Source organism: Cyphellophora attinorum (genome assembly GCF_001299255.1).
Source record: "Cyphellophora attinorum strain CBS 131958 chromosome Unknown Contig20, whole genome shotgun sequence".
NCBI classification, from domain to species: Eukaryota; Fungi; Ascomycota; class Eurotiomycetes; order Chaetothyriales; family Cyphellophoraceae; genus Cyphellophora; species Cyphellophora attinorum.
Genome location: NW_017253248.1, coordinates 101616 through 115062, shown reverse-complemented (window position 1 = coordinate 115062; position 13447 = coordinate 101616). Strand labels below are relative to the sequence as shown.

Here is a 13447-nt window from a genome sequence, read left to right as displayed (position 1 = left end):
ATTACTACGCCACACTTTGCCTTGCACTACTGTGCCCAATCAACCTGACAATCGATCATTAGTCAAGTGAACTCGCCAGTGACTTCACCCGGATAATCTGGAAGGTCTCCAGCTCCTTTCGGAACATCCCAAACTTCTGATCTGTCCAAGCACGGATCCTAGCAATGGTTTGACTTTATTAGAACCATTGCTACATGCTACAGTAGAACAGTACAGTAGAATAGTACAGTAGATTCCCCACCGGTCTCTACTCCCGCCCCTCACACCTCATGATTTCTTCACCATCCGCTTCCCTTCACCATCATCCTCGTCCTCCGGCTCGCCCTCACTCCACTCCGCGTCTTCGTCGCCTACGGCGAAGATTGTCTCGCCGTCCAAGGACTGCCTCGGCTTCGAGGAAGGCGGATGCTGTCCCAGTGGTTTTGAAGGTGCGCCTCTGTTGGCCTCTGCTGTTGACGACCCACCGAACGTGTCTCGCTCTAGATCGAGCTCCGCTTCACGACGTTTCGCGTTATTGGGATCGTCGGGGGAGTCCAAGTCGTCCAGACTGTCCCGACTATGCACGGAGCGGAGGTCGAAGCCGTCGTCTTCTTGCGCAAGCTAAAATCACGTCAACACAGGCATATTGAACAGTTCTCGGAAGGTGACATACCTCATCACTCATAGCAAACCGCCGATTATTCTCCGTTGGTCGCCACAAATACGCAATAAACGCTACATCCACAAAATACACACAGTTCAGCCATCCATCCAGCACGAACCACCTTCCCCTCCAGTGATTCGGTATGAAGTCCGCCTCACTCGACCCGGCTAGGGCAAAGCTGTTGTAGAAGAAGAATCCGAAAATCACCATGATGCTGCTTAGCAGACACCACCAGAGGCGCTTGTACATTAGGGCTTTTGTCTTTTGTTTGCGGTCGATTAGGTCCTTCATCGTAGCGTTGAGGGAGGATAAGGTCCAGACGTAGAATGCGGTCAGGGTGCCGGCTAACGGCAAGATGACGAACAGGACGATCGGCCCGACCGTGTCCGGCGTAACGGCCAACGAGGCAATCGCGTAAATGACGCCGAAGACGAAGTGCACGATCGCGAGGATGCGGACGTAGATCATCGTCTTCCCAAGACTGGGCTTTACGACGCCATAGCCCATGCAGACGATCAACAAGAGGAAGAACGACAGCGAGATCCGCCCCGCGTTAAGGACGGCGACAACGACGAGGTAGATCTTATTTCCGATCGTGTTGCCGTGGCGGTTCTGGTAGTCGTAGAAGCCCCATGTCATGAGCTGCTCCACGACGAGGAAGAGCAGCGTTGCGGCTATGTAGTTCTGCACGGGCAGGACATCGCTGCGGTGCTTGACGTAGAGGAAGCCGAAGGCGCTGATCAGGAGGGCGTACGCGATAGTGAGGCCGGCGTAGAAGGGGAGTTTGGCGATCTGCGCGGCCGGGAGCTCGCCGAAGGCGTTCCGCCATTCGACCACGGCGGTGTAATCTTGGTTCGAGAAGGCGTAGGTCGAGACGCAGTAGTATCCCGTCCGCCGTATTGGGTAGTTGATGACTTTGGGGTCTCTGAGGTGTATTGCTTCGTTGGCTATAGGGTTGTGTGCTTTTTCTGTGGCGTTGGGCACCAGGATGAACTGTCCGATGTTTTCGGACGTGCAGAATTGGCGGTCGACGTTGGCTTGGTCGCAGATGGTCTCTTTGTCGAGGTACGACTGCGCGTTGTCGGGGAGGCGGCCTATGAGCTCCTCGTCCCTCCATTCAAAGAGAATGAGTGAGGCGAGCGGATCGGAGTCGTTGGACGCCGGAGGGTTCGTGGTAGGGAGTGGGAGGAACTTTATGAGGATGAAGGGGTCGACTGGACCGGCCCATTCGCTGCGGGCGTACATGCCCGAACAGCGCTGACGGTTGGCATCATCTTGTTTCTGGGAAACGAGGTATCAGCATGATCACGCGCGCAGAGGGGAGTCGCTCACTATCTGGACCTCATTGCCGAGTACGATAGTAGCCAGCGAAGCCAGCACAGCGATGGGCGTCCATCGCTTCATGGCGGAGGTGTAATCACCCCCGAATTCGAGGATCGTGAAGTGCGCCCAGTATGAACGGCTGGGACCAGTATTTAGGCTCGTAGCGAAGCTGCCTTCGTCCGACCAGGCGAAGGATCCAAGTTTACGTATCACGATCCTACAGGTGTCGGCGCGGAAAGTGAAGGCATGGTCAATGGTATGTAAATAGAAGTATGTATGTCGTGCAGGCAGGACTGGCCGCCGTGAGCCGTAAATATCTCCGACGGCGATCCTTGTCCCGGGGCCCGGATATATTTTCCACAGTCTCCAGGGGCCGCGCGAGCGCTAGAGTCTGGAGGAGTACTTTATTAGAACAATCATTCTCTTCGTACTCGCTGTGCTTCTGATTCGTAGTGACACTGCACAAGCAGAAGCTCGACAGTCGTCTCGATGTGTGCTATACTTCCCTCAGACAGCCTACTATCCGCATGGTCTGCTTCAGAAATTCCACAATATCGTCCACACCCTGAGGCTCGTTCACCCAGTGTCCCCCATCCTTGTACTCTTCCATCTCAACGTTCATTGATAACGAGTTCACCAGAACATCCCGCATTCGCCTGGCGTTCTTGATAGGAACTATGTTGTCATCCTTTGCGTGACCAAGAAAAATGGGAGTAGACCTGAGCAATGGCGATGATGATTCTCCTTGGGATCGTTGACCGAAGTACATCGCCTGGACTGCAGAGAACAGCTGCTCGTCACTAACATCAGAAGCTTTACGACCTTCAGCATGGGGTGCTTTAAGGTCTTCGACCTGGTCGGCGAAAGGCATCCAGCTACACAGCCCAATCAGACCAGCCATACCTTGCCCGTTGGCAAAGAAGGTAGCCAACGCCGTCGCAAAGCCCTGGCTGATACCTCCCAAGTATATATGTCGTCGAGGCACAAGAACTTCCTCAGCTTTGATCACATCTAGCAGAGCCGTGACGCTTTGCTTCAATCCCTCCATTTGCATATCGAATCGCTCCTCTGGGTTTTGACTGACCATATATCGAACCATCGCCACATGTTGAAGTGTTCCGAATGAAGGATTGGTGCTTGAGGAAAGACCCATCTGATGCCTGGGAATAGGTCTGGGAGGGTGCGTGATCCACCAGCAGGCTCAGATGCCTCGCTTTCGAGGAATTCGTCTGCGAAGTCTTGCGAATTGCTGTCCTTGCCGTGGAGGAAAATGACTGTGTGCGTATGTTCGCTGGTCTCTTTGTGGATTACTGCAGACATGTTGGCGTATAGATATCTCTCTCTGGCCATGGTGGTAGGCATCTTGTCGTAATGAGGCGGAGACTTTGGTGTTGGAAGCAGGTATAGACGAAGGAATACGGTATGAAGATGCGAAGAAGAGCTAAGGAAAGAGACTCGGCAGTTATAGACATGCCTAAGGTACTCACGGCCGTGCCTGCCTTGCTGAAGCTTGTATAACTTTACATTTGCAGCAAACTGGTCCTATGAGTCAGACTCATCAACTTTGTCTGCCTCGCGAGCTCCAGCCGCATCCATCTCACCGTGACTGTTGATGTTCGAGCAAGTAGGTCCCGCATTGGCTCATCGGCAACGAGGCCACGAGCTCTGGTCTCTGGGCATTTGGCGCTAAGTGGCCGGAAGTCTGCAACGTATGTGTGACGCCGTGTCAGTGCAGATCGTAGGCGAAGTGTCGCGTAGGACGCGGCATCGACAACAGCTGGGTCGCGCCTTACCATCAACCCTGACACCTTTGACCTAACAACCAATCTGGAAGCTGCGATGATGATGGACGTGCACTAGCCTCCAAGCCATGCTAGCCCGTGACTTGTCATTTGAAATGCTGCCAAGCACCAATATAATTGTCTGTCTCCCTCGCGACTACCATCGTGCATGTCAACTTCGGACTACCAGCATAGGTACTTCACAAACAGCAATGCCTCCAGAATCGCCGTCTAAGCCATGCGCCGACTGCACCACCAACGTAGGACTCCACAACATCCGCAAGCGGCCCCTGTGTACAGCATGCTTCACTCGCTATGTCAACTCCAAAATCTTGAAGCGTATGGAGTCATACCGGATCAAAAGTTCTTCTGGCATCAGCCATGAAAAGAAGCGTCTTTTATTGCCCTTGTCGGGCGGCGTCTCATCGCTAGTACTACTAAGTGTCCTAGCTGCCCAACTCCGCAAGCAACTGGACACCCAGGGCCGAACGGCCTATGATCTGGTAGTATGTTGTATTGATGCGACGCCAAGGGAAGGCGGACGGGACGAGTACGGCGATGAGCTTCCCAACGATCCGGCAGAGGCGAGCTGGTGGAGCCGCCTCGTCGCGAAATTCCAGGAAGAGGAGAACCCTGCCATCAAGTTCTACGGCATGCCCAACATCACACAAGTCTTTCTCATCGACGAAAACTTAATCACAGACCTAGTCGCAACATCGCCCCTTCTCACGCCTCCAAGTGGCATGAAGTCGGACACAGAGTACTACGCCCACATCATCAACGCATGCAGCACACCAACCGCCCGAGCCGACATCCAACAGATCATCCTAGAGCGCTCCATCGTCGCGCTAGCACAGCAGAATGACTGCGACGCCGTGCTCTACGGACACTCAGACTCCCGACTCGCGGGGCTCGCTCTCGCAGATGTGGCAAAAGGGCGTGGTGGGGCTACGCCTGCAAGGATCGCGGACGGGTGGAACGAGGCAATAGGTCTGAATGTGAACTACCCGTGTCGGGATCTATTCAAATCCGAGCTTGAGCTGTACGTGCAGGTCCAGGAGCCAAGGTTGACAGACCTGGTGGTGTCGCCCGAGGAGGCGATCGTGGATGTGGAAGGGACCGCCACGACAGCGGCAGCAACAAAGAAGCAGAAAGCGCCGATTTCGGTCAAGAGCATGACCATCGACGACCTCCTCACAGAGTACATCACAAGTCAGGGGGAGAAATACCCAAGTATCATGGCGAATGTGGTGCGAACAACGGGCAAGCTGCAGACGCAAGAGACGAACTCGCCTGCGCCGAAGCAGTTCTGCAGGCTCTGTCGCGGAACCATTATTAGCCGAGCGGAAAATGACGAGTCGGCGAACAGAGGTACAGTGAACAAGGAGCTGTGCTATGGATGTGTGAGGATGAAGCAGGACATCAAAGCGCGGTGAACAACGGCGGGGTATCAAACGAAAACTGGATAACGAAGTGCTCGACTCCAGTTGGATCAATAGAAAGATTTCAGATTGACTCCTTGAGGCGGCATCTGTCCTTCGGCCTCACGACTATGTCCTGCTGCGATTTCGAGTCAGATTCGATTACATGTTCTCAATTTCCAGGTTGGGGCGGCCTCTGCGCGCCCTGACCCGGCTTCTCCTTCCCGACCAAGCTTCGGGAGTCTCCTATCAGATAGAACATTGGCATCGGTACATCCCTACCAACAGCCAATCCCTCCGCCTCCATCGCATCCATGACCGTGTCCAGGCTTTTTTCAATTGCTCTGACAGCTAGGCCGTTGCTCGTGATTGTAACGATGTTGTGTGCCCAGCTGTAGAAGAGGACTGACGCGTTGAGGTCTGAGAAGGATTCCAGTGCTTTTCCTATGGCTTGGGAATAGTGGATGTGTAAGCGTTGGGCTATCGTACGTGGAAAGGCGGGACAGGGTCTGGCGGATTCTGGCGAACTGGAAAGGACGCTCAAGTGAGAGGAATCTGATGCTGACCCCGACTTGCAGACTGGACTTTGCTCGTCACAGAGGCCTCCCTGACATGGAGACTCGGATGCACTTGCGGCGTTGTTGGGATGGTCTACTTCGAGATTTTCTTCGAGAAGTGCCTTCAGATCGACATCCACTTCCTTTATCGGAAACTGCAGTCCTTTGATGGGCAGCGGGTAAGAGGAGAGCGACTTCCAGCGAGCTTGTAGCGATTCTCTCGTCTCTTCAGCAGCAGCAGCATCATCATCAGAGCCCGCCCTGGACCTACGCAGCGGTGACATTGATGATGACCGCCTCATGCCAAGTAGTATCTCAACCCTCTGCCGCTCCGACTCTGTCCCCATGGTCTGCACAATCTCTCGCGCGCGATCCGCCGCCGCGGACGTGCAGACGAGCTCGTGGCCCGCCAGTAATGGGTACAGGGTGTTTGGGAGAAGGGGCCTAGCTTCCTCTCGAGTCATCTGTCGGTGGAGATACTGGAGTGCAGCGTGGTAGGTTGATGTGTGCACGGATGTGATGGTCGAAGGCTTGTAGTGACATTGATCGGACAGGAGTCCAAGGAGAATTGACGTGTCGATGTTAAGGATGGTGGTGAGGGGAGGCTTGTGCGCGGGAGATGGCGACATCTGAGCGAGGCGGGCTGGTGTCAAAGCCAGACAAAGGCTCTGTTTGCCGGGTACGTCTGTGTAGAAGTTCGGTGCGAATATAGTCGAGGAGGCCTCTGGAGGTCTCTGTGCGCCAGGAGCAAAAGGGTCTCCGGTTGTAACAGTCGTGCCTGTGTTGCGAATGTCTTCCAAGAGAGCTGCGACGGATGGGTGCGGATCATCTGAAATATTCGGTAAGATGATATGCACACGAGGATGTCGATAGCGTGCGCGAACGTATGCCGATGCAGACTGGAGCGCTTCTGCCGTGCGCAGAAGTTTCATTTTGGGCACTTCTGCAGAGGCGTTTGCGGTATGACCTTGTGTAGCGGAAGTGGAAGACGTATCGGACTCGTCGTCTGTTGAGACCCCGCCGTATTCTTCCCAGCCCTGCTTGGCCATTTCGAAGATCAGTCTTTTCTCTGTGACCGAGGATATCTTTATCCATGTCTGTCCATCGTCTGCGACGATGTCGATCTGGACTTCCTCGCCGGGTTTTCGGTGTCTGAAGCCAATACGTCCTTTGATGACGGGTATGCGTTTACCAAGGGCTCTTATTCCGCGACAATGCTTGGCTGCTGACCACCATAGCTGGTAATGACGGAGGTTTGTATTTCTGAGCAGTTGAGCATGTTGTGTAGGCGCTACTTGCTCGCTTCCTTCATCGTTGTCGTCCTGGGCCCTGGAGACAGCCTTTTCGAGTGTGTCGCACTCAGCCTTCAGACCTTTCCGGAAATTTGGAAGATCAACATCATGCTGTGATTTTTGGCAGTCAAATATTGCTGGAAGACTTTGAGTTCTTCTTGGAGGAGCAGCGCCTGTTGATGGAGCTTATGTAATGACATGTCGATATCAGCTGGACACATCTTTCTCGGGTCAGGGAGGCCGCTGAAGGTCTCAAATCATTTCGCCGACCAGGAGGTTGATTTTGAGATGATCGTTACTCGAGCCCCAATGAACAGGAACTATCTATTGTGGATTTCCGGCTGGGGAGGACGCTGTAGGGATCCTGATGCGACTGGAAAGTGGGAAGCGTCTTTTGTGATGAGATAGAATGTCGGCGATATGGTGACACTTGTTGTTGAAGATGGTTATTTTAGCATGACTGAATACCTTGAGTGACGCGAAGTCTGGGCTTTAACCTTTGAGCCCTCTGATTGGCTGATGCGAACGTCTGTCCTCCTGGAGCCCGCCCTACTGGTACAAGACTGTTCGACCTGTTTCTGCTGCTTTCGAACCGATTCCAGTGAAATTTCACCTCAGATCTGATCCTGTGGACGCCACATGCAGACTCTAGTATCAGCAGTTGCCATCATGTTGAACCGAGGATTGACCTGTACGACCGCACTCTTGACACCATTGCTTGGAAGTCTCGCAGTCGGCTCTTGGCTCCCCTCGGTCGCCTGTTGCAAATCCCATACTAGCAGATCTGAAGAATCACCTGTTCCGCCAATGACAAACCGACCATCTTGCGTGAAGCACGCATCGCCTTGACCTAGAGGCTTGCCTGACGTCGAGACTGGCGCTGCTCGTCCTGTACCATGGGTCTTGCCCACCAAGAATGATTTGAGAGTACCCTGAAATGAGTCCAGCACAAAGTGACCATGATAATCCGTCCCAACAAGCAGGCTCTTGCCATCATTCGAGAACTCCAACTTGGTCCAGGCTCTACCCTTCGTGGTCGGGGTGTAGCTGTCTTCTAGGTCGTCGAGGTAAAATGTAGCGAATGGCGCCTTGTCGAAGTTCCGAACGTCGTACATGAGTATGGATGAGGTAGACTGTGAGGCTATAGCCATTACTGCCGCGGCTGGATCGAAGGCTGCCAGGTAAGGTGTAACCAGTTTCAGCTTGCCTTGCGGACTTCTCGAGTTCAAGTCCCATAAGCATACCAGATCGTCGTTCCCGCACGATATGAATTGATCGTTGGCAGGCGACAGGGCGAGACATGTGACTTGAGAACTGTGGGCAGTGAAGTATCGCACGAAACTCTCATTGTGGAGCTCGAGCAATCGCAGCGAATTTTCCTGCTTGGTGCTGGCGAAGAGGACCTGCCTAGGGTGATGTGTGAACTTTGCAAGATGCACGCCATACTTCTTGCTGGGGATGCTCTTGGTCTGCTTTCCTTCCTTGACGTCGAAAATGGTCATTTGCTCATCATCTGCAGCAGCAACAAGAAACTCGCCAGCATCATCAAAGTCGAGCGACGTGACATGCGTGCTGCTTCCATCTGACCGCTTCGTGCCCTTGAATTGCTGTTATCGTTAGTCGTAACATCGTTCGACACGCCGGAGGTGGGATCTACCTTGGCCGGCCTATACTGCTGGACTACGTCTGCTACTTTCTGCTGCACCGCCGCCATCTCCGCCCTCTACCTTGTTCGCTTTGTGAAACTTCTCAGGCGCATTGACTTGCTTGCAGGAGAAAATTACATGTACTCCGCCAGCGAAATTCTACCACTTTGTCGAGTAGACACGAGGACGCTTTGTTCGCGGTGCTAGAATTCTCTCCAAATTGGCAGCCTCGCGAGACGTGACGAGGCTGCGAGGCCTGAAGTCTTCGATTGCGGATATGGAATTTCACTTGCGGGCACGTAAGATTTCCAGTGAAAACGAGTCCCGGCAGAAGTACGGCGATCTAGAGAATTAGGTCTTGTCGTCCAAGTATACAGTACTCGACTGGATCGCGCAAAAGCAAATGAAGTGTCTGCAGAAATCAAGATTCCTCATCCAAAGGCGATTTCGCCTTTGGACCCCTGCTGCCCACGCTGTCGGTAGGGCTTGCTGCCTACGCCCAGAGGAGTTAGGCGTCATCATGCCCTCGTCCGCTTACCCGAAACCGGGGGCCCGTCGCGACACTTTTTTGGTTTGCCGTAGGATCGACTCACCCGTCAGCTCACGCAATTCGACATTCGTTTGCCTTCGCGCCTTGTGAGGTATTACCAGTACGAACAGTAAGCCCCAACGAGTACTCAGTGTAACCTGGCGACCATACGAACGTATTTCCTCTCACCGGAGCGCAAAGCACCTCCTCGGCTCTCCAAAGTATAAGCTGCCCTCGCGACCATGCTCACGCGGTAACCTCGACTTCGAACACCATAGAGAGAAGCGGGACAGAATAGAAGAATGTCGACAACGACAGGCGCCTTCATAGCAGGCGGCATAGCCGCCTGCGGCGCCGTAACAGCCACACACCCTTTCGAAACAGTAAAAGTACGGTTACAGCTCCAAGGAGAGCTCCAGTCCAAAGACGTTGCAGTCAAAAAGTACAAAGGCGTCTTGCACGGTGTGAGTGTAATAACGAAGAATGAAGGTGCCCGAGGGATCTACCGAGGCATAGGGTGCGCATACATCTATCAGATGTTGCTCAACGGGTGCAGGTTGGGTTTCTATGAGCCGTTGAGGGCATATACGACACAGGCTGTTTTTGAAGACTCTAAGGTGCAGTCGCTCGGCGTCAACATCTTCGCTGGAGCTGCGTCGGGCATTCTGGGAGCTATGGCCGGGAGCCCGTTCTTCTTGGTCAAGACCAGGTTGCAGTCATTTTCACCTACATTGGCTGTTGGGACGCAGCATAACTACAAGAATGCTGTTGACGGGCTAAGTCAAATCTACAAGTCGGAAGGGTTGAGAGGTTTATATCGAGGAATGGGAGCTTCGATGGTCAGGACGGGTGCTGGAAGCTCGGTGCAGCTGCCAACGTATTTCTTTGCTAAAAGGCGATTGATCAAACATGCTGGGATGGAGGATGGGCCGGCGCTGCATTTGTTGAGCAGCACTGTCAGCGGCTTTGTGGTCTGCACTGTCATGCGTGAGTCGACACTAATCAATGACCCGACCGACATGCTAACACTGTTCAGATCCCCCGGACACGATGATGAATCGCCTCTACAACCAACGCGGCAATCTGTACAAGGGCATATTCGACTGTCTGTACAAGACTGTGTCGACCGAAGGAGTATTCGCGCTCTACAAGGGCTTCGGCGCTCATCTTGCCCGAATATTACCGCATACGATATTGACTTTGTCGCTGGCCGAGCAGACGAACAAGATGGTCAGGATATTCGAGAATAAGCTTCTTCCGGAATCGATCAAGGAGAGCATATAGACATCTCGGTCGAAAATTCTGGCGATAATTGTGTTAGTACCAACAGTCAACCCTGTAAACTGGAAGTTGGACATGTTTGCCCTCGTTTCGTGGTGCTGGGTGGTAAAAAACGCCGTTGAGCATAGTTGATGCACGACTCCACCCGTCTGCACGACATGCAGCTTCTTTCAGGGTAGCCGGGACGAGACGAGACGATTCTGCTTTGATGGCTGACGCGGATAGACTACCTAAGTACGCAAAAATCGGGACTGGAATGTGCGGTACGAGAAAATTCGAGGTCCATGGGACGCTGTCTTGCACAGAAAGCATTGACCATGGGCTCAACGCGTTCCATTCAACGCGCTTGGGTTTCTGCTTCTATGATTTCTGCGCGTTAATGGAAAGCATTCATCTTCCCCACATTACATGATCTTGTCGAGACAAATACTCCTCTTGAAGCAGGAAACAAGATGGTAACTACGAGCTTTTGGTGGCTCCTGCCTTTGTTACGGCTCAGCCAGACGAGAAATGCAGACGCGAAAGTACGGGCACCGCAAGAAATTGCCGAAGGCGTATGTCCTGCTCTTGCGATATGTACAGTTGGACTGCAAGCGGTCCACTACAGAGAACTGTTCTCCTCCAACACGATCATCGACCGTTCAGGGATGGCAAATCTTATATCATCAGAAATGCCCCGACTGAAGTGCTTATCAGGACGACATTGACCCACACAATTTGCGAGACTGTGAACGGCAATGCGATCAGGAGCACGAGCGGCGGCACATCAGTGGTCGACACGACGGCTGGCGAGACACTTTCTTCTACGCCTCCTACTTCGACGTCACAGTCGTCTCAGAGGAATAATCTGCAGCGCTCATCCAGCAGTCAAACACCTAGCGAGTCTCGCAGCCTTCTCGTCGACTCAACATCTTTCGATCCTTCCTCCGCCCAAACCTCTTCAATTCCCAGTCCCATCTCTTCACAACAGGTATCCAATCTGGTAATCGGCGATGGCATACCCGGAGGCCAAGTCAGCGACCTACCGCCCGGTCTGTTAATCGCTCTGGCGGTCGATCGGCTTGCCGGCTCTTCCCGTGCTGCTGTGCTCAAGCGACAGTCTGATGACAGAGATCGGGCTGTAGACGTTGTGAACCTGATTCCCGAAGCCTTGCCTGGAGGTCTCGATCAGGAAGACTGCGATGATGCCAGTCTACTGTCTCTACAAAACGGCGTTCTCGTTCAAGGAAATCGTACCGTCGACAAGACCCAAGGAGATTTTGATACGGTGCTCGGTTATTCCGATGATGGACAAGACAATGTGGCACGGACCAACAAGACATTCACATTGACAGATGGTTGGTTGTCATGGAATACAAGCGACAACGGCGTAGCGACTTTCTACTTCTGCGACGGCCTAGTGTATGCTGCATTCCAGGGCGCCGCTCTTCCGTGCCCGCGTGTCCGTGTGGGTGCTTTCGACCGTCGGGCTTGCTTGCGGAAGTTAGGGATCGATGCGGGCCCTAGCGATTCCACTTCGCTTTCTATGACCACGCATGGAGCCAATCAATCTGTCGACGGCACTCTGGATGTGACTTCTTCTACTTTATACACATATTCCTATTCAACCACACCATACACAAGTCCTCCCGGTGACAGAGGCGCAGCAACACTTTTAGCTGACTCCTCGATCTTACTGTCTTCAGCGTCAACAGCGGCATTTGACGCAACGTCGCCGCAATCCTCCATGAACGAAGTCGCTCCTGTGTCTACCAGCATGTCTTCCTCGGAGCTCCAGCTATCAACAGTGTCCGAAACGACGACAAGTGCGCCGGTGTCGACGCTTTCGTCATCGGCAAGCTCCGCAGATTTGCCTACATCTACCGGACTTTCGCTCAGCACCCGTTCATCAAGCTATACGATCACAATTGGTAGTCTCTCGATACCTACACCATCATTGACGGCTCGCTCAAGTGGTCTCCCATCACCATCTGCGCCATACACAGAACCCACCACAAGCCGGTTTATCACCACATCATCGTCGCTGGATACCGACGTCAATGCATCTTCCACGATCCACAACACGACTTCGGTGTTCTCCAATCAGTCGATGGTATCGAGCACGACGTTGTTCGATCCGATCGTCCCGAGAACCAACTCCTCTTCAATTCAACCATACTTGTCGACCAACCGGACCTCTCTTGCGAGCGCGTACCTGAACACGAGCTCAGTTGTCACGAATATGACTTCACTCTCAGCTTCATCACAATCATCGACCAGTCGGACGTCTCTACTGAGCATGAATACAAGTTTGAGCTCGATTGCTGGCACAATTTTCTCTTCCTCCAGTACAGCCTCGTCAGTCTTGCCAACTACTTTCAATAGCAGTCCGTCAACTTCAGGCAATGTCAGTACAACAAATACGACGACAACTACCACACTGACAACTGCCGCAACAACACCTGGCCCAAGGACGAGTCCGTCTTCAAGTGCGACTGCCACAACAGCCCGAACGGTCTGTGTGGCCAATTTACCCGCTGCCTGCGCCAGTCTACAACTTCAAAGCGGTGTCGACCTACAACTGGCTGCCGCTAACTGCCAAATCGCTATACTACAGGTTCTGAACGTCGGTACCTTACCAGCCTCCCTCAGTTGCCTCCTCGCGTCAAACGTGGTCACCGAAACTGGCCCGGCCATAGCTGCCTGCGTTGCAAACTCAGGCCTCTTCTGTGCGGCCCCGTCCTCGACCAGGACGACAACGGCAACGACACCTACCACTGGCACAACGACCACTAGCACTGCAATCAAGTCATCATCCACTACTTCAACGACCAGCAGCAATTGCGTTGTCAACCTGCCCCTGGTCTGCCTCGACCTTGAGGTATCCCCACTTCTCGGAACTGCCTTAGCTCCACTTGGTCAACAATGTTCTAATGCTTTAAGCCAGACTGTTAACCTCACTGCGCTCCCAGGCTCACTGGACTGTCTCACTACG

General features: G+C 53.3%; 7 protein-coding genes across 7 annotated transcripts; 3 read left to right on the top strand and 4 right to left on the bottom strand.

The window, feature by feature from the left end:
- Positions 1-267: 267 nt before the first annotated feature.
- Positions 268-2047, bottom strand: AB675_1032 (Membrane protein PTM1; the record flags this gene model as incomplete). Its single annotated transcript, XM_018139094.1, has 3 exons — positions 268-600; positions 653-1924; positions 1976-2047. 3 exons carry the CDS (start codon positions 2045-2047, stop codon positions 268-270), a joined length of 1677 nt encoding a protein of 558 aa, XP_017998090.1.
- A 415-nt stretch (positions 2048-2462) lies between these two features.
- On the bottom strand, positions 2463-3316 carry AB675_1031 (uncharacterized protein; the record flags this gene model as incomplete). The annotated part of the gene is made up of 2 exons (XM_018139083.1): positions 2463-2994; positions 3051-3316. The coding sequence occupies 2 exons, from the start codon at positions 3314-3316 to the stop codon at positions 2463-2465; spliced, it is 798 nt and encodes a 265-aa protein (XP_017998116.1).
- Positions 3317-3959: 643 nt separating this feature from the next.
- Positions 3960-5183, top strand: AB675_1030 (Cytoplasmic tRNA 2-thiolation protein 2; the record flags this gene model as incomplete). Its single annotated transcript, XM_018139073.1, has 1 exon — positions 3960-5183. The coding sequence occupies one exon, from the start codon at positions 3960-3962 to the stop codon at positions 5181-5183; it is 1224 nt and encodes a 407-aa protein (XP_017998145.1).
- A 157-nt stretch (positions 5184-5340) lies between these two features.
- AB675_1029 (uncharacterized protein) lies at positions 5341-7217 on the bottom strand (the record flags this gene model as incomplete). The annotated part of the gene is made up of 2 exons (XM_018139061.1): positions 5341-7047; positions 7098-7217. 2 exons carry the CDS (start codon positions 7215-7217, stop codon positions 5341-5343), a joined length of 1827 nt encoding a protein of 608 aa, XP_017998016.1.
- Positions 7218-7631: 414 nt separating this feature from the next.
- On the bottom strand, positions 7632-8731 carry AB675_1028 (WD repeat-containing protein 82; the record flags this gene model as incomplete). The annotated part of the gene is made up of 2 exons (XM_018139051.1): positions 7632-8624; positions 8675-8731. 2 exons carry the CDS (start codon positions 8729-8731, stop codon positions 7632-7634), a joined length of 1050 nt encoding a protein of 349 aa, XP_017998199.1.
- Positions 8732-9494: 763 nt separating this feature from the next.
- Positions 9495-10476, top strand: AB675_1027 (Mitochondrial oxaloacetate transport protein; the record flags this gene model as incomplete). Its single annotated transcript, XM_018139040.1, has 2 exons — positions 9495-10179; positions 10229-10476. 2 exons carry the CDS (start codon positions 9495-9497, stop codon positions 10474-10476), a joined length of 933 nt encoding a protein of 310 aa, XP_017998178.1.
- Positions 10477-11047: 571 nt separating this feature from the next.
- AB675_1026 (uncharacterized protein) lies at positions 11048-12837 on the top strand (the record flags this gene model as incomplete). Its single annotated transcript, XM_018139029.1, has 2 exons — positions 11048-12663; positions 12711-12837. 2 exons carry the CDS (start codon positions 11048-11050, stop codon positions 12835-12837), a joined length of 1743 nt encoding a protein of 580 aa, XP_017998151.1.
- Positions 12838-13447: the final 610 nt, after the last annotated feature.